General features: G+C 39.2%; 1 protein-coding gene across 2 annotated transcripts in view; it reads right to left on the reverse strand.

Annotated features, from left to right (window-relative positions):
* Window positions 1–27,658, reverse strand: part of DNAJB6 (DnaJ (Hsp40) homolog, subfamily B, member 6) — a 50,715-nt gene that overhangs the window by 18,623 nt on the left and 4,434 nt on the right. For both annotated transcript variants that reach the window (XM_010185873.1, XM_010185872.1), the window contains exons 4-7: window positions 27,323–27,433; window positions 15,587–15,718; window positions 14,872–15,013; window positions 12,922–12,992 (exon numbers count right to left, since the gene is read on the reverse strand). In XM_010185873.1, coding sequence (XP_010184175.1) covers window positions 12,922–12,992; window positions 14,872–15,013; window positions 15,587–15,718; window positions 27,323–27,433 — 456 coding nt within the window. The remainder of the gene's footprint in view (window positions 1–12,921; window positions 12,993–14,871; window positions 15,014–15,586; window positions 15,719–27,322; window positions 27,434–27,658) is intronic.

A 27,658-nucleotide genomic window follows, 5' to 3' on the forward strand; every position in this document is an offset into this window, starting at 1 on the left:
AAACAGATCTTTAATTCAACGTATCAAGATGACGGCTTTTATTTCCATTAGTGGCCCTCACTAAAAGGAGCACCTCCAGAGCAGTTCTGAGCAAGCCCTAATTTGCAAATTATACAGTTTTGTTACACATTTTTACATTGATTATCAGCTTTAAACCAGTCTTCAAAACCTTAATGTACAGCAAATCCAGATTACTGTAAAAGAAAAAAAAATATAGAGAGAGCAAAAAGCCATGCTGTTAAATTTAAAAACAAAAGAATCTCATGAGTGACTTCAGAAAAATGTGATGAGAGACTTCCCCAGCTGTTTTGTCAACGCTTCCATAGTAATTTGGCAAAAGCACAAAATCACTCAGTTTACATTTTCATCAAATGGCTATTAGTGCTGTTGAAATCTCACAGACACGAGACAGTAAGAGCAAGCTCCATGCTTGCATTGCTCATGCTCAGTCTGTAAGCTCTCATCTTTTCAGGTTAATAATTTGAAAACTATTCTCCCTTCTATCCTGAGCCTTAAGCATGACACTAAAGGTTTCACATATTAATTACAAAAACAGAAGTGATACCCGCCCTCTCCCATTATACCCCGCAACGCATAATTCGTTCCTCATCTGTTCTTGCATGACAAGGACAAGGGCAAGTAAATCCCAGCTCCCAGTGTCTCCACCTCCTCTTGTACAAAGACCATCATTTTTAAATCAACCCCGAAAATGGCACATGCTCGGAGTAACAGGAGGTCTCTTCTGACAACTCAGTAGGTTTTTCTGCGCCTTCACCACAAAACCCAATGCTATTTTTGACATCTTCCTGACAAGCGCACTAAGCCATGAGATGGTGTTCAGTTTGATGATACTAAAATACTAACGAGAAGTCTGAATTTGAAAATACAGTGTTTCAAGTTGATCAATACTAATTTTTACAGATACTGTCTTTAATTAGGAGCGTGCACACTGGCCTCACAGGGTCCGTAACTCCCAAGCTGCACCCCTTTTTGTTGTTTGCCCTCTCCAGTCCATCAGAGAACTCTCAAAGTTTCCAACCACGCTTTCTCTCCCGCCCATAGCCAAGCTCTGAAGCCTGTGTCTTAAAACTCACCATGATTTAGGGATACGACAAGTAACTTTTCAAATCCAAGGCCTACCAATAACTAGATCTCTATACGCACAAATGTATGCACACAAACATATATACATGCATATATTTATACACACAAAAAGAAATTGCTCCATGTATACGACTACAAGTTCAGACCAAAACAACCAATAAATGGAGAGCTCAGAAATAAAAATTTTCTCAATTAAAAAAAAAAACCAAACCACCAAACAAAACCAATACTAAACCAAAAACATGACCACCATCCAACAACAACAATACTTACAATTATCTTTTATGCCTGGGAACAGCATGGTCAGTCAGTTTATACGCTCCTTCTGCAGAGATCCAGTGGAAATAGGGAACATTTTACCACGGGAGCTTTGTGAGAGTTTTGGAAACAGGACAGTTCGTACAGTGACACTGGTACCTGCTTGGTGTACCCAATGCAGCCCCACATCTCCTGGGAAGGCCACCCCAGAGCTGCCCGTGCCCAGAGTGATGGTCACTGCCATCGTATGATGCTGCAGCAGCACCATCTCACTTTGGCCTCTTTTTATCACACCTCTGAGATCCAAGGGATGAAGCACCAAGGACAAAAACAACCATTTCCAACCACAGTCTCTAAGGGCAAAGCTAAAAATGGAGGGGATTGATGTTTAAGAGCTACCGCGAAGGCACAGGCACTGGGGAACACCATGGTCCAGGAGGCAGACCCTGAATGCCCAACAGCTCTTGGTGGAGCCATGGATGCAGCCATGGAAGGAGTGCACTCACCAAAACAACTCAGTACTTAAACATGCCATAATGAGCTTCTGCTCAAAATCACTCATCATATGGACATTATACACATCTCCTGTAATGGCAGTGAAAGCTTTTCCAAGTGTCTAAGTGACCATTTGGCAGCAGAGTTCACCAAAAACACCTCACCAAAACTGCAGAGGTTCAAAGTGTTTAACTACAAAGTTTTGTAGTTAACTACAGGCAGCCCAAAGTGCAGGATCCAGCCAAGCTAATCCACCTCCCTCTTCCACATCAGAAAACTCAAATCTCAGAAACACTTGCCAAGAGTTTTACTAAGTATGAAGATGTCAAACTTCATTTACTCCATAACATTTCTCCTCGGCCTTCTAAGATCATTACTGCTTCCTTTGAGGGGCTGAAAATGTCCTGCAGTCAGCACTGTGATACCGAAAGGAAAGCTAAACCAGATGCACAACAGATAAGGCTGACGTTCACCTCCATTTGTTATCATGCAAGTCAGCAACTGACAAAAAGTTCCAGACTTTGCACTTTTTTGAGAACATTTCATCACTTTCCAATTAAAATTGTGACCTTGCCTGAACTCTTGGTATTGGATACAGCCTGGTACCTCTGCAGAAACAATCTCCTTTAACAGGAATTTTTAAAAATTCTCAAGAAAAGAATTATCAATTTTCTGAAGAAAATCTTGCTTACTGAAGACTGAGTAGTGGACTGGAAACAAAATGACAGCAAGCAAGGCAGGAGCTGGAATCTGTTTGCAGAAGACTTCAAAGCACCTAATTTATAAAGATTAGCCGATAAATAAAACCACACTGTTGTAACACTAATATACTGTACATATATTACTGTACATATATACTCGGAGTGTCCATCCCTATCACAGTTTCCACTGAGAATATGAAGGGCCTGTATTTTAAGGGAAGATAAGCCAGAACTGCCACAAAGATAGAAAACTGGAGCAGCTTTGACCTCTTTTAGCAATGTACCATCTAACCTACATTAAAGCTGCACTTCAAGTTGCTAGCTTGGCTCTGGGCCACTTACAGGCTCCTACTCAACACCAGAGTCACTGATAATGTGGGGAATTTTTACTGCCACACCCAAAAAACACATCAGCGAGCTGAACCTGGAGCCTGGTATGAACAAAGGGTTGGCTTTTTGTTTCAGGAGAAGGTGGGAGGCATAAAATCCACCCCCCAAACAGCTCTGATGAAAAAAGGCTTTCTACTATTGGAAACTATTCACTTTCCACTAACTTTCCACTATCGCCCAGGCCAGGAGCGCCTCCCCTGCACCACAACATGGGCCTGCCCCCAGCTGTGTGTTTGGTTCTACGAAAAGGGTTACCAGGGACATCGTCATCCCCTCCTATAAACATTTTGGGAGCAAAGCGCACACGTGATCGCAGGGCAAGTGCTTGAGGAGAGGGAAGGAGGGAAACCACGTAAGAGTAATCAATCTTTTGTTCTTGATTTTGTTCATCAAGAAGTGCAGAGAGGATTGAACACCTGTGTCTTCTAAGGAAAATGTTGTATTTTCCCCTAGTCGAGCTTCCCATTTCAAGGAGTGATTACAAGAAGCACCTTCTCGATTATTCACTGCATTAGAAAACACTTAAAATTCACCTTCTCTTCTATGACACATTCCAAGACAGAGTTATATTTGTTAATAAAGAAATGATTAATGGCTACAAAGCTGCTATGGGTAAAATTTGGGACAAATTAATCAACTTTCTTTTAACCTTTCAAACAGGACTATTTTCCAATTCTTTTGGGCCAATGCATTCAAAGTGGATCAAAAGTAAGTCAGAGTCTTTGAAATAACTTGGAAATTATTTAGACAGCCCCTCTTGCAATTGATAGTGCAAGCTGTATTCCGTATAGTAGGACCTGGCATTGATGTAACACCTCAAAAATACGGATATGCATAGTAAAGTACACATAGTTTGGGTTGTTGGTTTTTTTACTTAGTAGTAAAATCTATAATCTTTGTCATTTTGTCATTGTGTGATTCTCTAGAGAAATTGCTGCTTTGACTAAGAACACGTGGTGATGTCTCTCCCAGTGCTGTAACAGGGGACTCGAGTTGCACATTAAACAGAACTGCATTTTCTAACTCTGAAATACGCTACGACTTAAAGATTTTGGAAATTATGGGTAAAATGGATGTCATTCTTTTGCGGTGACAAGTTACAGCTCTGATATTTAAAAATATCCAGTTTTAAAGTAGTTTTCTGCTAACAAGAAGTCAGCACATACAAGGTGTATGCTGGCGGTATACTTTGCCAGCTACAGAGAGATTTCTGTCCAAGACTTCTTTTAGGCCAGAAAAGGGCAGAGCAGTGGGGCACAAACACTTGTTTGCTTTTCCATTAACAAGCTTCCTTGTCACCACAGCTGTGGCTGTGCTGGTTGAAGCTGTACTCCCCGACTCTGCTGTCTCCCTTACCACTTTTATTATCTGTACAGAAAGGAGACTGCATAAAAGCTATTTTAAAGGCTGAATATTTAGAACTCAAAATATGGTTTATTTGACCATAGAAGAATAAAGACTTAGTTATGAAGAACCAGCACTCTCCAAACGGGATACCTTCCCCAGAAAATTAGGAAGGACCTTAGAGATACAAGAGTTTACATTTTGGTTTTGTTCCAAGCTGTGTTTGATGGCTGTATGACCCAAACGCTGCTGAGCTGTAATTCCAGGAATTTGCTTTTCCTCAAGCTTCTCTTGGAAATAAACTTGATGAACAAACTCGACTCTGGGTATACACAAAACCCAACAAGTGTCCACAGACAGTTTTTCCATGCACATAAGCCCTTGTAGGAGACGCTTCTCTGGCTGTTCCCTGTATTTTCTGACATATTGCAGTTTTAGGCATTCAGCACACTACCCAAGATGATCCAAATAACAAAAAGCCAGCTTTCTTCATCGTAGTCACTCAAAATTCAGAACAGGCGTATTGCTATCCATGCAAGATTTAACACACACTAAAAATAAAAACTTTACATCGTTAAAATGTTGCCCACATTTTAGAAAAATGAATAGTTCATTCTGCCAAATGAATCTTGGTCATAACATTACATTCATTAACCAGAGCTCTCCTAATCTTCATCTCAGGAGCTGAAATCAAGCTTGCTCAAGCTCTGCAGTCTGCTGTTGGTGAGAAGACAGGAGATGTGCAAGGGCTCACTGTAATGCAAATTCCAAATCAAACTCCCTGGGTCAGTCATCACGGCCCTCGCCCTGGTTCCTCCTCGTCACTAACTACCCAATTTGTCCACTACCATAAAGCAACCACTTACCTTAATAGATCCAGAATGTCTTCACCCACGTGAAGTCCACCCTCGGCACCCACACATCCCAAAGGGGATGCTTTAGGGCAAGCCACCTGGCAACACTGTCCGTGCCCCAGGTGTTGTCTCCTCTCTTCCCAGTCACCCTGGCAAGGTGGTCCCCACACGCAGCCCCAGCCATCCCTCCAATTCCTTCATCACAAAAGCATCCCCCAGTGTCAAAACCACAGCAAGGGGACACATTGTGTACATTCACATTAACATCAGGAGAGGCAGGGAATAAGCCAAGATACAGACTATGACAAAAGGCTGAAGGAACACTGCGCCCTATGTTGCATCTCCATCTGTGCTCCAGCCTCCTTAGTTTCTGCTACTCCTCCGTAAAACCCAAACACTTGCTTCTCACTAGAACATATTTTTCAGAAAGTTGGTCTTTTAAGACACTGAAAGCTGGAGAAACTACTTCTCTTGGCAGGTTCTTCCAACAGTTATTCACCCATGTGCTAAAAATGCATGTTTATCTTCTCACTTGAATTTGTCTGGCCTTACACAAATGTTTATACCCTTCTTCCAAGCAAGGCGACCTTTAATATTCACAGTTTTATCTTAGTGATGTACGCATTTTAGTATCTAACTGGAATTTGGCACACCATCCAAGCACCTCCCTTGCCTGCACTGGCAGGGAAACAAGCCTCCCCAGAGTTTGGGCTGGCAGAGAATGGGGAAATGCCCACCACTCCTGCATTTACTATAACTCGTGACCAGGTTTTCCTGATGAGAAAGGCAAAGGCCAAATGAGGAAAAAAGCCCTCGAAATTTATGTCAACAGCACAGAACAGGCTGTGTTGGTTTCCTGCTTCTCCCTTACTGGTTTCATGCCCTGCAAGTTACACTGAGAAGCAGCATTGCGCCTGTCAAGGATGTCAAGATTTGCCTTTCTTCTTGGTGCTAAAACATACAAGCCCAGAAAGATGGAAGTAGCACTAGAGATATTTAATGAAGGAAACTCTTTGGTGGTTGTCCTAACTCAGAAGGTGAAATCTCCGAGAGAAAAGTCTTTCACCCCTTTTCACTCATTGAGCTGAGGGCAGGACGTTGGTGAACATTACTGATGCTTGCAGGCAATACCAGATGCATCCAAAAGAGCTTAAAGTGAACTTTTAGCTCTCTGCTGCTTTCCTCAACATCCAGACCCAGTTTGTATGAACGAGCTGAATATAGCAGTTTCGTTATTGAAGTGCAGTACACTTGGTGATAAGAACCTGACTGCATTTCCCGTAAGCACCCAGTAGTAAGAAAGTATACATCGAGATTAACTGACTCATGCTGGGAGGTGTCTGAGTGACCGCTAAACAGGGCATGGCCAAATAAACCAAAGTGCCTTCTGATGGGAGACAGTTTTAATATTACTACGGAAAGCCTGGCCAAAGTCCTCTGACTCTAAGAGAGAATGGACACAAGGCTGAGCCTTGGCCATGAGAGTCTTCTCCATTTTCCTCCAGAAATACTTTCATAGAGAATTCCAAAGCAATTTTAAAACATCCACAGTCTATAGCTCCCTCTGGGAGAAGAATGACAGAGACTGATACTATGGCATGTGCCCTTTCATGTTGTTTCTGTTGCTGAGAAGCCAAATATTGCAACAGCATGACAAATTCAGGTTTAGTTTCTGGGTTTTGCACAGCTCAGGGTAAAGGGCAGCCTCCAACACCATCCCTAGCCAAAAAGTTTGCCAGAGACAGCTATGGTGGCAGTTATGCAAATGTGTGACAAATAAGCAAATAAATGAATCTTACTCTATATATTGGTCACAAAGATTAACACAGACACAGCACATATTTCTGGAGTGAAACCAAAAGACTGCTGGATCTGCCCAGCTTCTACCAGATGTGGCAAAGCCTCTGCAGTTTGAGGTTTTTTTCCCAGGGAAACTCCCTCCTGGACCACATTTCCATCAAGCGTGTGACTGCACCCGAGACAGACCACTGCTATGCCAGAGCTGCTGCTTTGCACCTTTAGCTGCTCTGGTAGCAGCTTCAAGCAGCTCTGTTACAGACATAGCCAAAATAATTCTCCCTTCTGGCCATCAGGAATGTGTGCTCCACCTGAGACCAGTCCCCCCGGCTGGATTCCCTTCCCATACTTGTAACTCATTCAAATGCATTTACAAATAAGCAGCAATGCAGGAGATTTCATATTTGATTTATAACAGTCAATCAAAGGAGGAACTGAAGTCTTCTCAATGTACCATGTCATTTGTTATGTCACAAGAAAGGCCAGCATCCTTACCGTAGTCTTTACAAACTAGGTGTTAATATGTAATCTCAGAATTAACAATCAATCGTAGGAAAGGATTCAGCTTTATTTTGACCCCCGGTAAACTAGTAGCTACAGGGTTTTTTTCTATTTTTAAGTTCATTTGAAGTTGGCTGCATTGAAGAAAGCAGCTGAAAGAGCTCTCATTTTAATTCACTATAAAGGGTAAGTTATAAGGGCAAAGTTTTAAGAGTTATTACCATAAGCTTCTAAATATCTATTTTCTTGATTGTCAATTTTAAGTCAAGCTTTAAAAATCACCTATTTTTAGTGATTTTTAAATGAACCCAACATGCTGCAAAAGCCAACGTTATTTAAAAAAGCCAGAGAACTACAGAGACAATTCTATTTAAGAGCATCCTTTTAATAAAACTTTTTACTTATCTTGTAAATCAAATATACTTTAATTCCCATCATTACATTTCAAACCTGGCATCTTCTCAGGCAGAAGACTTCAGCTTCCTTTATTTGGAAGATAATTTGCACTTGGGCCACCAGCGCAATCTACCTCACACCAAGACTCCACAGCTTTCAGATTTGGGTACTGTCACATCCAAAATACTGTGTGCATTTCAGGCATGGTAAGCACGACAGAGGATGTAGTACTCGGGTGGGTTTTCAGTTAACTTTCTACCAGCTGTTTTAAGTAAGATAATGCCTAACCCAGTGCCAGGACTGCCAGAACATCGTTTTCAGAGAAGTTTCAATGAGCTTGAACCAGCAGTCAGCTTGCATGGGTTCAGAGCTACATCTCAGATGATCATAGCATTTTAAAATTTATCCATATATCTATATCTATCTCTCACTACAGCATCTCAAAAGTGGGGCTGTTTTGGAAATGTATGACCTATGTAGCAGAGTATAAACCAACCACCTTTAACTTTTCAGTAGTGCACTTCACTAAACCAACTCCAGACGAGGTATTTTTTCAAAACCAAAACAGATCAAGCAGTAAACCCTTTAAATGATGAATTCAAAAGGTACAGTTTGCAACACTACCAAAGTAAATATGCTTCATTCCAACTCTTCATTGCAACATTAAGGACCATTTCAACATTTCAGTCAGAAAATAAAAAAGCTTTTTACTTAAGACAACCACTTGAAGACAAGTAACAACAACGAGAAAACCCAAACTGTCTATGGTGAATACTGCATAAAGCAAGTTGGTGGTCACAATTAGGTCCCAAAGTAAACAAGACCAGAGCGAGCAGACAGTGCAAACAAAATTCCTTTTCTTACATTAAAAAAGTAAGGTTTCAAAGTCCAGGTTGCTGTTGATTGGCAGATTACTGATGTCTGTACTGCAACTACCTTGTGAGAACACCATGACTTAAAAATAAGCCTAAATACCAAGACATCCCAAAATCATGACCAAACAGACAAGTTTTCCAAAAGTACTAAGAAACGCTTCCGCACAAAGGTTAACAAGTATTCTAAAACTAAGTTAAAGCACTGCGTTGAGTGCTTTGGAAAAGTTCTCCGACCACCTTCACCACGCAGCTGTAGCATTCATTTTGCAACGCAACCATCTTAGAGACAAACACTGCCCTGTTACGATCACAGCTTACACTAAGACGAAGCAGGAAACAAGCTCACTCCTCAAACAGAGCAGATACAGGAACAGAACTCACGTTTCCAAAAATGAAACTAAAATCTAACTTGCTGTCACTGGATCATCCCAGAGGTGACCTGAAACACAGCTAAATACAAAAGCCAAAAACCTCCACTTTACACCTAAAGCTACCCAAGGCAGGAGAGGCAAGCAAACAGGGACAACCGAACAAACATGGACAGATATAAAACCCTGGGTTTGTTTAGAAATTATTTTGAGAAAAAAAAATCTTTTACAACTCTTGTTTTTAGCATTTGAAGACTCAGACCATCAGTTAATCACAAGCTGACACAGTACACATCCTACAAATGCTACGTACACTTGGGCAGCAGAGCTGCTTTGTCACCGACACCACAAAACAGTGCCTGTCACTCTCAGCAGAAAAGGTGTTGCAAGGACCGAGAACCACAACAGCTGCAGCAGCTTTACAGTGTGAAGCATTCTAAGGCAAAATCCCAAACTTCTTCAGTAAAGCCAAGTGCAAGGAGTAGGTGCCATGCAGTCTGCAGAGAAACTCGTGTTATGGTGCACTGCACTGAAGTTACTGCCATGCACAAGAGACCAAGAGGTTGCACCAAGGAAAAGCATCACAAAGTTATTGTATTGTACCAATGAACTTTGAAGCAGAGCATGAAAGAGTGACTCGGCAGGTTCAAAAACTCCATCTCAGCGTTTCCAAACCACTGAAGGAAGCTTAATTTAAATGGGATGGTGTCCTTAAACGTTCAAAATTAATCCCTCCTCTGTGAAGAAATGGTTCTTTTAATCAAACAGCCCCTGTTTTTGAAGTCTCCCTCATCCCACTGCACATTTGATGTCTAGCCTTTGCTAGAATTAAGAACCTTTTCTGTTAAAGTGTTTTGTGCTATTTTGGCCAAAACTGAAGTTTAAGTAAATTTGCTGCCCTCAATCCATTACTTCTAGTGAGTAAATTCTATACATCCATGCAAAACACATATTAGTAAGGAACAAATTTTTTTCAGCAACCTAGTATGTGGGTTTTCAAGAGTAAAACTCATTTCAGCAGCACAAATAAATTCTGACTATATAATAGATGATAAGAATTTAAATTGGATTCAAAGTAAACATAAATGAGGATTCATTTTGTGTATTAAAAATGAAGCTTGATGCAAAAAGTTGCATTAAAAAAGAATTTGGATGCAGTGTTACTTTAAAAAATGTGTTCTACACATTGAAACAGGTGGAGACTTAGGCTTAGGTCAAGTGTAAGAAGGTGACAATTTTTTTACACCTGGAACTGCCAGTCCAACTATACTTGAACCAAGACCACGTATCCACCCAGTTCAACCATAAATCTATGGAAATGCTGGTGTTCCAAGCTGGTTACTACTGCAGAAATCTGTCCTGGTGAACTCTGACTTCTGCAGACTCATTTATTCTTCTCTGGATTTGTGTTTTGCCAGATTCTCTTTCTACCAGGAAAGTGCGGCACTGCCATTTAATGCTGCATTTTGTCCAGCTCTGACAAAAACAGGCTTCAGGGATCTGGAGGCAGAAGAGAGACCATCCAAAACACGTGTTCTTCAGCAGATTTATGGTGTTAAAGGATTGCATTATAGAACCCTGGAATGAATATATAATAATACTGTGAGAAGCACCACTAGCAGCTATGCTATCATAACTGCACTCTTAACTGGAGCTAGGTAATTTAAATGTTAAAGAAGATTACCTGGGATTAAAATAGAAGGTGAAGTTTGGCAGCTTAACATAAAACCTATAGGTATCTACAAGAAGGAACTCAAACTCAACTCCAGATTATCCTAATTTTATTTGAGTTGGTTAACCAATTTGAAGCATTTTTTACAGTTTACATAACTTAAAGGAGCACACTGCGTCCTATAAATATAAATTAACATTTTTAATAACTCAAGACATCACAACAAAGCCAGATTTTGAAATAAACTGTCTGTTTAGTTCTCTGGATCAGGAAGTAACATACATGGGGAGGGAAAAAACAGCATTGACAAGAAAACACTGTTTAGTTCTAAACTGAGTTTGTGCTTCTACACCAAAAACACAACATTGAAGTAACAAGAACTCTGCGAAGAACTTGAAAAGGACATAACTTCTGTAGTCCCAAAACCAAAGTACAGCTTTATTTCTTCTTCTACCTGGTGTTTGTTTCTATGAAATTAGCATTAATGGTAGAGGGACAAATGTGAGCTATACTAATTTTGCTGCAAATACGAACTCTCGTAGCAGTTTGTTAGATGGTTGGTTTGGGTTACGGTGACTTGGTTTTCCTGCATGAATAAACAAGTGCAAATCTTTTTGATATACTTGAAAATCAACACATTTGTTAGTACAAAGCAGATGGTGTTCAGCAAGAAGGCATTAAGTGATCACTTGAAAACACCATGCTTTTTTTCTTTTTTAAACACTAAGCCACTCTAAAGAATTTGGTGAGGGACAGATGTTCAAAGCTGGTGCACAGATAAAAACTGCACATCCATGATTTATGCATGAAATTACCCAGAGCCTGGCAGGTGTTAACATATGCCAATACTTATTTGCATGCTTTCTCTATGACATACAGAAATCAAGTCAACTTTGAAAATCTGGTCTGAGCTACAAATTAACACTTCACTCCATTAAAAGGCATTCATCCATCTTTTGATTTTTGGTTGATGAGTAAAAATGAGTAAAATATTTTAACCCTAATAATTTTGTACAAGTTTCTCCAAAACTATTTGCTCTCAAATTAAGCAAAAAAATCTTATTGTTCAGAAAGCCTTTTTTAATTAAATATATTTTCCGGTATATTTATGTTGACTACAGATTATTTTTGAAGCAATCTCAGAACTTAAAAGCTTTATAAAACTTTTCTATTTTTAAGCAGAGGGAGCTACTTCAAACCTAGACCAATAAAATTATGTATTAGGGCAAAAGATGGAGTTAGAGAGTAAGCCTCTGAATGCTTCTTAAAAATAAGTGCTTTAAATACAGGTTTAGAAAAGAAATTAAGTATCATGTTTTCAGTCACACTGAAGAAAACATCCGCGAAGAAAAAAGGCCCCCATCCTTAAGACTGAAGAAAAAGGTGGTAGGGGAAGAAAAAAACAAAAGCACTTTTTTCCCAAGTTGCCCAAATCACACACAGACACAAGAAGGTTACAAATGCCATTCATGAAAGAATGCACCACAAACATCAGCATTTATTCATTTTGAATTTTTTTTAGCAAATGACAAAAGACCCAGCTCACTGGCTTCACTTTTGTTTACCTTTTGCTTACATTACACATTTAAACATTTGTCAAAACTTACTAAGTCGTCTGCATTCATGCACAACTAGAAAACATCCTTAATTTATTTAAACCAGAAATGCATTACCAGAAATGTATTAACATTCTTCACTACTAAACATTTAAAAAAAAGTTGAAATTATTAAAAAGGTTATCCTGGAAATGTTAACTTCACAGCAGACTTAAAACTACTAGTTGGCTCACATTTCAAACAAATTGGAGAAAGCAAGATTCATGCTAGTGTTAGTGTACATCTCGCCCTAGCACTACTGAAGGATCATGGTTCACTTTGATCATATATAATAAAAAGAAAAGTGCATACAGAAATTTACAACAATTTTAAGGACAAAAAATGGTCCAATTGATGTGGTCCCAACAACTAACTTAAAAGTCTATGACAAATACGAGCTTCAGTGAGCTATTTATACTACTTAAGTACGGATATACAGAAAGTTGAGTTCGTTTGAAATCTTCAAAAAATGTTCCTGTCAATCCTCAAATGGTGGCTGTTATAGCTTAAAATTTCTGTTAAATGCGTGCGTTGAATTACTTGTTATCCAAGCGTAGCAGCTGCTCCTTACCATTTATTGTTAGCGACCTTAACTGGCCATCTTCTTCGACTTCTACTCTCTCTTGTCCGTTCTCAACAATTCTGTAGGACAAAAACACAGCCATTTCAAAGCACTGTAAGCAGTCTGAAAATACACACCAGACCTAGGTTTTTAGATAATGAACTATAACAGAGCACTGCCTGCTTAATGCAACTGTGGTTGGCGAGCTTTTGTGCTTCACAGAGCAGAAGCTGTAACTGGTAACCGTCTGCATTCCCCCACTGATATTGCTTATTTATAGCAGGAAAACTGTGTTCTGGAAGTTTGGATCCTCCTGTTTGTAGAGTTCACAGCTACAGCTGTCACCTCACACACTGTCACAGCTGTGCTGACACTGTGCTCTGTTATCTTGACAGACAATTATTATTATATTTTGACAATCTTGATCTTGCATTTAGAACCTATCCCATTTGTTAAATGCATAATACTCTAGATCCAATCACAATTTTGCATGATATAAGGCATGCAAGACAATCTTTAATCCACTTTTAATTTGATCAAAGCAATTAATTTGGAGACCTACTGTATACCAAGTTTATAACTAGTATGTACACTGCAAAAATTAGGTATCCTTGACTTGAAGGAGATATTATTATAAAGCTCTGTGGGTTTGGGCTCTTTCTTTGGTTTGTTTGGTTGGATTTTTTGTTTTAGAAATGAGAAGGAATGTTTAAAATTTTTAGAATAAATAGTTAAATAGTGAAAATTTATGCCTAAATTTCAGTTATCTGAGAATTCTCCCCTCATGATTCAAATTAAGAAATCGCATGGATGAATATAAGGATCAGACTTACTGAAGAGAACACACCCAAATTAAAAACACTGGGAATGGCTTCTTGCCTGAAACAAAGTATTACTCAGAGAAGATTTTCACTGGGTATGCTGGGATACACTTCCTTTGATCTCTCTCACCTGGTACAACTCCCTCAAAAGTGGGCAGTTTTCAGATTTTTCTGGAATACACTCCCAGAAAAATCTCATGACCAAGCCAGTGACAAAGGCGACATTTGAGTGGCTAAGATGACAGAATCTCTCCGGTACAACAGGACAGCAAAGAACCTGGCACTTTGAAGTATGGTTCACAAGTTACCAAACAAAAAATTGTTTTTTCCTTGCTTTCCTGTAAATTTTTACTAAGTACTGAAAATACATTTAATTACTTGTTCAATACATCAGTAACTTATTGATCATAACGTTCCATGTAGGTTACTCTACTAATATTTGGGTTTCCCAAATGCAGTGTTCCTCATCACAAGCATGAAATATTGAGAAGGTACACTGTACATAGTACTTGAAAATTCACTTTCCAACAGACAAGAAAAGTTTTCTCCTAAGCAGGTTTCAGTTGCTTATTTCACTTCACAGATAAAAGAAAATTATTTTTCACACAAAAAGTTAACTTCTTATACATTGCCTAGGAAAGCAAACTAGAGCAGATGTCAGGGAAAATGGTTTGATAACGTTAAAAGCTTCATGATCAACAGAAACCAAGTACACTGATCTCCTCTAGAAGCTCAAGCTGACTTCGCAGGCAGTAGTCAAGGAGAAGAATAAAAGATGCATCACTACACTGGATGTTCTGAAGGCCATTGCCAGGTCCCTTCAAACAGCAAACAAGTTGCAACCCTGATTTTTCATCAGTGCAGTTCTGAAAGCATTTTTTACACATCTGAACCCTGCTCAGCTAGCAAGAGTTTAGACAAAATCACTATCTTCCTCATATTCAAATGCTATGACTTTATATAAACTCAGCAATGCCAAGAAGAGTCAGAACACCCAAGAAAACGTCATTTTTTTAAAGTAAAAATACACATACATACATGTATCACTATATTTGTACAGAGTATATTTATATGCATGGATTTATAGCTATGTATGTCTCTACATATAGTTTCATACAAATATATTTATATCACTTGCCTCTTTGTAGTAATTTTTCTGCCGTTAACTATTTTAGTTGAGGTCGATACTGATTTGAAGTTACCCATCCCACTGCCACCAAATGACGTCGAGGAGAACGAAGTAAGGCCTCCATGTCCGAGTGAACCAAACGAAGTAAAACCTGTTGGGAAAGAAGATATTTGACTAAAAATGCATTTTAGCATGTCTGTGGCATCCAAATTTATTGGTCATTCAGATTACATCCTAGCTTTCAGGATGCCCTAGGTTGGTTGTATCAACACAGCATCAGTGACTGATGGCATTAAACACCAGTGTGAGAATGAAAACACATGACTCCAGCCCCATAATTTCCTCCCATATGGACCCATAGTTCCAATTCCAAATGCACAGCATTATCCAAAAACCATTTGTTACCCTCTCCTCTGAAGAGGAGTCATTCAAGCCCGTGTGCCGAACTCAACCATTATATCACTCTTTTGACTCCAAGTAATTCTAGTAACTTTAATGAGCCAGATTCCTTGCTTTAATTCTAATTGAATAATAAAACATCAGCTTTTAATAAATAATAAAGCTTTTATTAAAGCGTTTGCTAAATAAAACCTTTAATTTAAAAAAAAGCTTCACAATCTTTTGAATGAAGGCAACTTTTTCAAAACAAGTATTTATCAGTTTATTATACTGAGATCCTCTGTAAACCAGAGCTGCATTCCCTGTTAAGCGTTGTGATATTTACCTGTGTCAAATGAAGAAAAACCACTTCCAAAAGCAGGGAAACCACCAAAGGCAGAGAAAAATGATCCACCACCTCTGCTTCTGCTTCCCCTTGGACCCCGCCTGCCTCCAAAGAAGTCCTCAAAAGGGTCTTCTACAAAACAGAAGAGAACATTTCAGAGGTCAATATGACCGAGCGATTCCATATTTAATCATTACGGATTTTTCATTAAAAAAGGAATTTCCTGTCACAGAGAAGATTCTTCCTTTGAAGAAGCTGAACAGTTCACTAAAACGGCAATTCCTGTGCTCCTTCCAGACTAATTTTTGCCTCACTTTTGGACTTCAAAATTATTTGCTGATCTCCTTATTTTAGCTGTTTAGTATTAAAAACCAGTAAACCTAATGCAAACAATCTCACATTTTTCAATATAAAAGGAGTGGCAAGAGCATCAGAAATCCTATTATTACCACCGCATGCTCACAGAGCCCAATACACTGGAGGTATGATAAAAAAAATCAATTTGAAGTTAACTATGTCCAGTCTGTTTGTGTTTGACAGATTCAATACTCTTCAGATGCATAATCATGATCTGCACATACCAAGTCACCATAAGGCAAGTCCTTCAGCTGTTCGACAGAACTCCCTGTTGTCAGGCTAAGGTTTTCCAAGGTGTGTAATAAAGAGTAGCACTACAGACAAATTAAACTCTTGGAATTTGAATTTAACAAATCTTGTAATATTGCACACAGGTATCTGAACTCGCTAGCTAATTTCTTTTCAAGGTTCATTGCGGATCACTATGATGAAGGCTCTGAAAAGTAACTTCCAGACAGGTTATATCAATTCTTGAAATATAAAAACAGCAGCCAGGGATTGATGACTCATAATCCTGAAGTGCTTAAAGTGTTCATTTCAGCACTTGCCACATTAGCTACTTCAAATACATATTCCGATGCACACTTAGGCAGCAAAGTATGGAGGTTTACACACAGTGTCCCAAAGCAGGATTCAGTCCCTACCAAGCAGGAAGAAGAGGGGAAAAATAGAGAAAGGGGGTTACAGATAAAACGCTATTTCAAATTCAAGTGCAACTGTTGTGTCATTCAGAACAGCTGCTGTTCCATCCCCATCAGGAAGACAACAGCCTCTTTCAAAAGAAAAAACCCAACCAACCAAAACAAAAAAAAGCCCCACACAAAAAAACTCCACAAAAAACTAACCACCTATAGAGGAAATCCTTATTTACTTTATCACATTTTCCTACTAAATAGTAATTCCTAGAATTATCTGAAAACTGCTTTCTACTAGTGCTCTTCAAGCAAAGAACAACATATAAAGTTGCAATCATAGAACAGATACTCAATAAGCATAATACTTGCATTAAATTCAGAAAAGTTAAGGAACTACAACTGCTTTCTCAGTCACAACTCTCCCAGAATGAGCGTTGTACAGCACCGGTGATTCTACTGAGCGTTAGAAGTGGGGACTCAATATTGGAAGGTAACAGTTTGAAACACTGCTTAGAACAAGCTTTTACTGAAAAATGCAGAAACTGGTGATAGCAGCAATAGAAGCATGAAAGCAACGAAAGATGTTTATAACTGCACGACTGTCCAGAAGCACAAACTGACAAAGTGAAGGTCAGAACCGCAGTATTTATTCCACCTCTGGTACCAGCACAAAAATCCAAGCTGATTTATGATAAATCACCAAGTTAATGCAAAAACAATAATACTAAAGCGATTGATCTGATATTAAAAAGATCTCAGTTACCCTCTGGTTTACGTGCAGTTACTTAAACGAAAGTGAAACGTCACAATGCGTTTATGCTGACCAAAGCCTGGGAGGTTCAGACACGCACTCCCCTCAGCAAAGACATAAAATGCCAACAATAAAAATAACCCTATCTTTTCCCGGGCTTCCACAGTCACTGAATAAAACAAGGCAAGACCAAACTTTTCTCTGGCATATACTAGTACAGCAAGTGGTAAGATTATTTTTTAACTTCCTCAGGTGTTTTTTTTGTTTTGTGCTTTTTTTTTTTTTTTAAACGCAGAACAAGTTTTCTTCAATGTAAAGATGACCTGTTACTACCTTTAAAACAACAGAAATTAAAGCAACTCAAGCATGGAAATATGGGAACCTACCACCAAAATTATTTCTGGAACAAGCACTATATTCATTTAAAAAAGGTGATTTTTTTCAGACTAGCATATCATCTAGCAAATAAAGCTACAGCAGTTAATTGTTTTATAGTCAAATTTATTCTTGCTGGAGTGACTCATAAGCTAGTTATGAAGGTCATTCACTCACGTGTATAAACGATCTATATTACATTACTCCCACTGTTAAGCTTTCTATTTATAGTCCATTTTTTCTCGTTACCTGGAGTTCAAATGAAAACAAAACAACCTGCCATGTCAGCTTGGAGGTTTTAATCCCCCACAGTACTCAGCGTGCTCTGCAAGGCAATCTCTCCACCTCCTACAGCAGGAAAAATGCTGAGGTTTTAAGGGACAATCACAGAATTCCCCAGAGATCTCTGCTACCAACGCAGCTTCCAAGTGGACAATTGCCACAAAAAACCTAACCAAGACTTGGCCATGCCTTATTAGCCTCTGGCAACCCTACACACCAAAGAATGATGTCAGCACTCCATATTAACAAATATTCTAACCTCAGGTGATTTCTGTTAGCAGCTGTGCTAATACTCCCCCAGTACTTCTCTCCAGTAGATAAAATACTCGAACCACTCTTGCACTGAGGACTGCAGATTGCTCAGAAAGATGGGGGATGCAGAAAGAGCAAAATGGGTAGGACTTTCCTGAGGGAACATTTCTTACTGTTCTGACAGCCATCCAGGTACAGCATGCAGAGGAAAAAAGAAGGCCAAAAATACTGAGGAGAGAAGGCAGCAGGAGGCTTCTGCATTATCACTTGCTGTATCCACCACCAAATATACGTTAATATAGCAACCTCACAACTCCTCAGAGCCTGTTGATGCTTTTAGACCCTAAACCAGGATGATTAATAGTACCACTCAGCAAAATAACAACATTTCAGCCTGGTAGGTCTGTTTTTGTGATTTAGCAGAACCTTTCCATGCACAATAACGTTTTCACGTAGATGGCTTTTTCTGAAAGTTCAAATGCAGGGAATATCACAGTATCAGAGCGCTGGGTTTTTTTTTTAATGACTCCACCTGTGATAGTCATTTTGATGGATTACAATCCATGTAATTTTCTTATTCAATGTTAAAAGCATACCAGATCAACAAAACTCAGCAGTAAAAAAAACAAACCAAAACCCCACAAGTGAAGGCCCTTCTAAAGAGGGAAAACACTACATAAATACTATACAACTTAAAAGCTTCAGAAAACCAGTGAGACAGACTTCTAGTCTATCAACAGGGGCTGACATGAAGCTTTCTGGGGAAAAAGCAAGCACTTAAGCGAAGAACTCATGGTTACCAAATAAGACACGATGGAGTACTTGAGGACCCTTGCTTTTACTAGGTAAGAAGACTGCAGTTAAAGAAGCCAAAAGGTTAACGTGAAGGTAGGAACACAAAATCCCCAGCAACACAAAAGATTATTAACAAACCCACCTGAAAATAATGACATTAGAGGTAATGTGTCCCAAAGAATTTATTTAAGAAAAAAATCTTTCCTAATTCAAATGCAGCAACTGTCTCATGGCTCTGGGTAAACCTGCTCACTGTGAACCAGGGAATGCTACCTTGCTTTTCTGTAGTCACAGAGAAAGAATTTAACCTCAAAAGTCAAACAACAATCCTGCTATCGCTGCAGTTCAAAACAAGATAGGTCATGGTCCCTGCCCCCCTCATGAGTCTCAGCTGTAACACAGCAACAGGATTTCCTCACTTTCAGCAGTATGACCTAATTGCAGAATACTACTTTAAAAATGTGATCACTTCTTTCCTGCCTTGTGTTCATGGAACCAAATGACAAGTTGCATTAATTCACAGACCCAAAGTAAACAGAGCGTTTGTACTGTTAGCTTTCTGTTGGACCCATGAGCTAATTTGACACAATACTGGCAACACTGCTGTATCTGAGAGAAAACAGGCAAGAAAGCAGCATACGATAGGTGAAGGGAAGAAAGGGAGCAAAACCCCAAATAGCTACATTTGAAGCAGTTTACAATTCAGTTAAATTTCATGAAATTCATTAAATCAACATAAGCCATTAGTTGTATTTATAGTGTTGTGGCGATTTCAAGTGTTATATTTCTAACAGCAGTCACTTCTACCACATATCCTGGCAGCTGCTTGGGGAACCAGATCAGCAACTGATCAGCTGGAAAGAGCACCTCCAGGTGAAAGGAAGTTCAGGCACACCAATCCTTTGCCAGGATTCACACAGTGACCATAAAGGCAACTGTGCTGGTTGCAAGGAAGACAGCAGGAAGAAGTGCCCAAGGGTCAAAATCAGAGCAGAGAGATGCTCTCAGCCATTCATGGTACAATGCTATTCCTGATGAAAGCGTTGACCACGTTGCAGTGCAATGCCATTGTTCACCTCCAGAAAACCAAGCTCTGAGATGAATTGTGCACTGCCAGCAAACGTTCTCACATGCATGCACCGCTGCAGCCAGAGATGCTGATAATCTTATAGGGGCAATATGCTAAGAAACATTACTCTGTACAAACAGGACCACTGCTCAGTCACTGCTCACTGGACTACTTCCCCAACCAGGCAACTTTACATCCTTTATTCTTCACCATCAGAGCCACACTATTGCCTCTGCCAAAACATGACACCAAGGAGAAGCTGAACACCCTTACTGCAGATGCAAGAGGGTGACACAGTAGCTGCAATGCACCGAGCAAAATAATGCTGAAAGGCTGCTCAGGCCCTGCACAAGGAGCCAAATTCAATGGCATTGAGTATCACTGCTTACTGAAGCCTTGCAGCCTAAGGCAGCACAGGCTGCCTGCCTGCCATCATCTCCATATATCAAAAGCATAGTATGACTTTATAGATCATGCTAGAAGAAATTCTGAAATATGGGTCTGAATAACATGTTTATGCAAAGGCCTACAGATATACAATACAGAGAATAAAAGAATTCTTGGGGTAGGCGTTTCTATCTTGTCACCCACTTGAAAAAAGTTTCAAAGATGCAGATTTGCAGTAAATACAGAACCTCATGCTACAGCTCTGGAGCATACTCAGGTACAAAAAAGCCTACCATCAGAACTGGACAGGCCACAGAAACTTGTAAGCACTTTTGCATAGAAGTATTTTCTTCCTTAACTACAAAATAAGCATACTATCCATGTCACCTACTCAGAAGAGACACTAAGATGCTGTTGCAAGCACTGGTGATTTACCTGCCTGGAGTGTTTCAGCCTGGTCTTTTATAATTGCTCACTTCTACAAATTAGATGTCAAACAGATGTTTGCCCCACTTATTTAAGAAAGCTTACCACAAGAAGCATTTGAATGTCTTTCTAATGATACACAGCAGAGACCCTGGGATTAGTAATTTTCTAGAAAAAGGAGACTTAAAACATTACCTTTGAATGCTATCTATACCACAATTACAAAGATGCTGGAGTACAGTAAGTCCAACTCTAATTAGCATTTTGTATTTATCAAAATTGCTGCCCAAATGTTCAGGCACTACCACTGTATGACCTGCTCTCCTTGAGCTATGTTCAGGATTTGTCATCTGACTGATTTAACCAGACAGCAAAGAAAACCAAACTAAACTCTTTTCTTGGGACTAACAACCTGAACCGGCTTCAAGACAAATCTCCTCTTTGGCCAGAGCGCTACCAAACAGCGACTAACGGGACATCGGTCAGATATTAAAGACAGACATGAGAATTTGGAGCAAGCCCTCCTCCCATTTTCAGCAGCAGAAGCTACATATTAGTTTAGTTACTCATGGAGCCACAGCACTACCTCTTTCTGTCTGATAATCCTGTCTGAGACAGCTCCTGTGATTAAAACACTTCCTTTGAAACTATCAAGTTATTTCTGAAAAAAGTCATGGTAGTGCGAATTGGACCACTGAGGGGATAATTACGATCTAAGACTGGTTCTTAGGAAATACAGCTGTGCACATTCATACCAAGGCAATGAGTGCACATGCAAGTCTCTTGAGCACTTCATAAATACCAAAAGGTACAAATTTATGTCAATAAAAAGATAATTACAAAGCAGACAATGTTGCACAAGATAGCTTTAGCTGAGAGCCACCTCCATTTTCAGTTTTCAGACTCCATTTGACTAACAAATACATTTTGTATTAGAACAGCTAAACATCATAATCATCAGAAATGGGTTTACATGTGGATTAAAACCATCATCTGACTCATGCAAACCTTTTGCCACAGCAAGACAACTTTCTGACCTTGAGATAAAAAGGTTGATGAAGGTATCTCCCATTCCTAAACAACAACCTAAACCACAGATCATGTGAAATAGAGTTTGCAACAATTACTGTACATAGATTTTTCCTCTTTCCTGTCAGGAGAAGATTCTTTGGCCTGAATGCTTACAGTAATTTCATGTAATCGATATTACAATAGTCAATCTGCAGTAATTCTGTTGCGTGATGGAATCAAACTACATACCACATAACTAGCTAGTTGACATTCTCTGTGACAAGTATTTATATCTAGCTAGCCATATAAAGACATTAAGTTTAATTTTACCTTTGGTTTCCAAGAGTATAGATTTTTAAATACCACATAAACCAGCTAATCAGAATTCTCAAGGGAAAACTCCATAGAATGTATATGGGTATAGATGCATCATAAGGTATTAAATTTAGATTAAAATACATCCTGAATTCTACTCCACAGGGGAAAAAAAATTAAGGCGTTTATAAAATACCATCTCAGAAGGTACATTTAGAATACTAAAGTGTTAAGCAACAGTAGCAAAACTGTCAACGGTATAATCTATGTGGAAACTCCACAAACAGACTTCTCTCAGACACCAAGCCTAGAGAGGGCATTCATCTGGAGCAATTTATCAGGTCATATGATTAACATATTCTACCACAGGTCCTTGTGGGGTTCATTTAACCAGACATACAGGCATCTAAAGCTGTTTGAAATGCCATGACACATCCCCTCTACCTTCTAGATACTGCTGCTGGAGGATACTGGTCTGCTGTAGGTCCAGAACTGTATTTTCTAGCCCATACAGAAATTACTCGGGCATCTCAGATACCCTAAACCATTTCAAGTGTCACCAGATGCGCATATGCGAAGCTCAGTGTATATGAAAAGAGGGCTTAACAACCTAAAGGAGTTGTTTGAACTACTAGATTGCCTGTTGGGTAGGTGTTATGCTCTTGTGATATCCACTCCATCTTTCAGTGTAACTCCTCACTGATAACCCCTTCCAACACAACCTGTTCTTGAAGCGAGAACCTAAAATGCCTCACAACCAAAACTAAGTCAATTCTTCAACAGCCCAGAATCACAGTCAAACATTTTTGCCTACACCAAAACATATCAGTTTCTGTTCCTCATAATGCTTGAGGGCTGCAGCCTTTAAATTAATGAATACCTCTTCATTACCAGTTGCAATACTGTGATCCTTCCCCTCACTATCAACTGCTAAAATACAGAAAAGGAATGTCCTTGAAAAGGTTACAAGTGAAATACTAACAAAACACTACATGGAACACAAATAAAGCAAATCTAAGAAAGCACCATATATAAGTTGAGTAGGATATAGTTTAAGTATAAAACAAATTTACTGAGATGAGAAATCAATCCCTATATTAAGAGCAAACAATCCTAATGTCAAAGGACAGTCAAGGAGTAGAAGAGGTATATGGTAAAGAGTGCTGAATACCAGTGAACCAAATACTGATATTCTAAGACAGTACCTTTGCAATACTAAGAGTAGTATTGAATAAGAAACATTGATCTTTTTTTCCTGTTGTAAGGATTATCACCCATCTATATGTCAAAGCCACTGAAATCTATCACTGGAACTGATTTTGCACAGGTTTTGTGACACCAAGGTGTCACAGAAAGTGAGCCCACATGTCTCAAAAGTTAGGAGAGTTAATCTGCTGTCATATTATCAGATCAAGTTTTAAAAAGTACTCACCTTTGTGCACCCTTATTTTTACAAAGAATTTTCCTGCAAATCAGCGAAGAGAAATTGTGACTGGCTGAGCTAATTCCAGAGCAACACACAGCACACAGCTTAATGTTAACTTTGCTCCATTTGCAAGTGTTCAGAGCTGTCTTCATCAGTACTATAAATTTTCATTTGAAAAGTCTTAAGGGACTCATCAGTTAAAAATCACCACCTAAGTCTTCATACATTCTCCTCTTTGCTACAGATGAATAAAGATACCTCTGTCTATAAAGAAAACTTTCTGTAACTGCAATAGCAGAGCAACGCAGCTCAGTGGAGTTTGACAAGACTCAATTCACAGCACAATTTTAGAAATTCTTCACATCCATAAATTTACAGGGATTATGCATCTGAACGCTGCTCTTCACATATTCAATGGCAATCAGGATATAGAGAGTTCACCTGCATTCTGTGGGCTTCACTACTTGCCACTTCAAACTCTATAAAAGGTGCGAAGACTTCAAAGTATTCACCCAATTTAATCTTTGATTCCACCAGTGCACATTTTTAGAAAGCATGACCTCAGTCCTTACTCAGTTGCTCATAAAACCAATTATAATCTGAGGAGCTCCTTAAAAAGTCACCGGTTTCACAGGAAATTCATCAAGTTGAAAACTCCTCATTCTTAAAAGACAAATTTTCATATTCTTCAGGACAGAAGCTATCACAGCAGTGTTTCAACACAGCAGAATCTAGACAGCCTCTAGCTCACCAATACAAATACTGATGTTATACACACAATTCTACTGCTTGCTTTCGGCATTATTAAATGCACTCCATTCAGCTGGAAGTACCTGTTGGACTACCTTAAACATTCATGTAAATATTGCAGAGATGGTTGCAAACGCTTTTTATAGAAAGTTGTGGAAAAACTTGTTTGAGTTACACTTTCCCATATTACAGAACGTCTTAAGCATCTTAAAGCAAAAAAAAAATATTCAAGAAAAATAAGAGGTGCTCACTTTGAAGTCTTGTGACTACAAAAATCACAGTTTTTAGTCAGAAACCAAAGGCCAGCCCAGGTTTTAGGACTCTGGTCACTGACACTCCAACTATGCACATAAAGTGGAGGCAGCTTTGAAACTATTAAGTTTTCATCAACTGGGGTATACAAAACACTGCTGACAGTGCCAGAGCTTACTCTGCAAGAACTGAAGCCTGTACCACATTACTTACATCTTAAAGCCAACAATGTCAGTGATCAATACATGAAGTGGGTAACCAGCTTTTGAATAAATAAATACATTGGGGTGTTAAGCAAGGGGAGAATGTTTCTGGAAGCACGCCTCAATGTCACCAGTGCAGAGGTTTTTAGGTCCACTGTTTCCACAGGGTAAGATGCATCACTGTTCCTCTACAGGAGAGGCTAAAGTAGCTGCAATATCCCAGGAAAGCTTTGGCAGTAGTGATGCACAGCTCTATGCACTGTGTTGTACAGCTTTCTGTCTAAGGAATTCAAAAGGCAAATCCTCAGGTTCTTTTTAAGCCTATGACTATTTAACCTGCAGACCTTAGCTTCACAGCTTTAAGGTTAGTCATGAACACTGACATTTTTAGAGCCAGCAAGTTAAGTCTCAGGTGGTGCGGAAGAAGTAAAAACAATCAAAATCAAACAGAGCATATGTCAGTCTCTCACAAGCTAGAGCATGCCTCACCTATACAATTTACTCTAATTAAAGATATTTGATTAAGAACCAACTATTTTAAGTATCTTAGATGATAAAAAATAAACAAAAAGAGCGAAACACCTTCTCCCACCTCCTCCTCACTAGCTTCCTACTCAACATCTTGCTCAGGTTTTTTCAGGTTTTCTACCACTCAGTTACAGAATGGTTGGGGTTGGCAGGGGCCTATGGAGTTCATCTGGTCTAATCCCCGCTCAAGCCAAGTCACCTAAAGCAGGCTGCCGAGGACCACAACCAGGTGGCTTCTGAGCATCTCCAAACATGGAGGTTGCACTATCTCTCTGGCCAAGCTGCTCAGTCACCCTCACAGTAGAAAAGTGTTACCATAAGTTCAGGAAGAACCTCCTGTGGTTCCCGTTTGTGCCCACTGCCTCTTGTCCTGCCACTGGGCACCACTGACAACAGCCCAGCTCCACCTTACACCCTCCCTTCACATATTACATTGATGACACCCTCACCCTGAGCTTTCTCTATACTGAACAATTCTAGCAATTCTGTCAGCCTTTTCCTCACATAAGAGAAGCTCCAGTCCCTTAAATTGTCTTAGTGGCCCTTCACTGGACTCTATCCAGAACTGGACACAGTACTCCAGATGTGACCTAACCAATGCGAAGACCACTCGCCTCACCTAAACTGTGATCGTCATCCAGTAATCCTCAAGATTCTTCTACTGCGGGAACCGTGAAGAAGTTGTATATGTCCCGCTCAGCCTCCGTTTCACTCATCAGTATTTTGCCAGATACTCCCTCCAATCTGCCCTTCACTATTTCTGCTGATTTCCCACTGGATCTAATCACTCAAGTTCTGCTGCTTAACCGCTACCAGACTCTTCCTCTAGCTGCTCATCTCATTCATCAACTAAACTTCTAACTCTAGCCCTTCAGCTCCTTCTAATCCTTCATTGCAGTCATCCAACAACTGCTGATCCCTGAATAGCAAACTAAAGATATAATTAAAATCTGAGCTGATTTATCCCCTTAATGCTGCCAGCAAAGATAAAAAATTACCTTTAAAAACATTAAAGCATCTACGTGCACTATTACAGGGAATAATGAGTATCAGTGCACCGAAGAGAACTTTGTTTTTCAAGTATACTTCTTGCAGTTTTCAATATTGGGACTTCTGAGTTTCTCTAAGTAAATACAGAACATGGGATCGGTTCCACTTTATCAATTAGCAATTCATGCAGTGGAACATACACAGAGATTGAGTAAGAACTTCAGCACCTCAGAAAAGAGCTTCAGTACACTACAGCAAGCAACATCACAAGCCAAAAGACCATCAGCACTATGGTAAAAAGATTACTTTGACAACTTTACCACATATTGCTTCCTTTAACTAAACAAAGCAAGGCTTCCAGAACGACGTTATCTGAGCCTTTACGGGCTCTATCCCACAAGCAAACATGAGACGTGAATCTGGGAGGGTGTCTAAATTATGTATGTAGCTGTTCTTATTTTGATAATATAAAATTATTCCTGCTATGATACAAGCTCACACTGAGAGTTACATTGCAACAGCGATAGTTAACCTGTCCAATTCAGAAGCTCTCAAAGCTACATTAAATATTTACAGATCAAGAGATCAAATTCAACAGACCAAGTTTACTCGGTCACATTCTCAAGAGGGAATTCCAGTCTATCGGTTTTCTGTTGAACGTTAGTTCCTTCCAACCTACAGAAACATAGCAGCCATGATTTTGTAGTTTTTTAAACCAGACCTTCCAACAAAACGTGAACTGGTACACTATACCTGTTCTGTACTATCAAATCAACCAAGAAGAAACAAGTAGAAACAAACATTTTAAATACAAAACACCAACTGTTTACCTCCAGATTTCAGAGCTATTTCTAATAAAGCTGCATTAGCTATGTTTGTTCTGTAAGACTAAGTTTTCAGATATACAGAACTAAAACCAGTGGCTTACTTACCAAAGAAGTCAAATGAAAAGGGGTCCCTTCCACCAAAAAACTCCCTAAAGACGTCTTCTGGGTTACGGAATGTAAATCCAAATTCAAATGGATTATCGTGATGATTTCCACCTGCAAAAAGAAGTTAAACTTTAATTACCTTCACACATTCTCACTAACTAGAAAGTTCAGGCCTATATGGTATTTGAGTAATTTAAAAATATAAACACTAAATTTCTAAAACTTCTCTTCCCCTTCCAGGTATCATTTAAGTTAAGTATACATAATACTTTTTTTATAATTAATTCTCTTTGTTTCCAGGTATCAGTAATACATTTTACAACAACTGGAAAAACT

This window comes from Mesitornis unicolor, unplaced genomic scaffold, assembly GCF_000695765.1.
Source record: "Mesitornis unicolor isolate BGI_N332 unplaced genomic scaffold, ASM69576v1 scaffold9476, whole genome shotgun sequence".
In the NCBI taxonomy this organism is placed as follows: Eukaryota; Metazoa; Chordata; class Aves; order Mesitornithiformes; family Mesitornithidae; genus Mesitornis; species Mesitornis unicolor.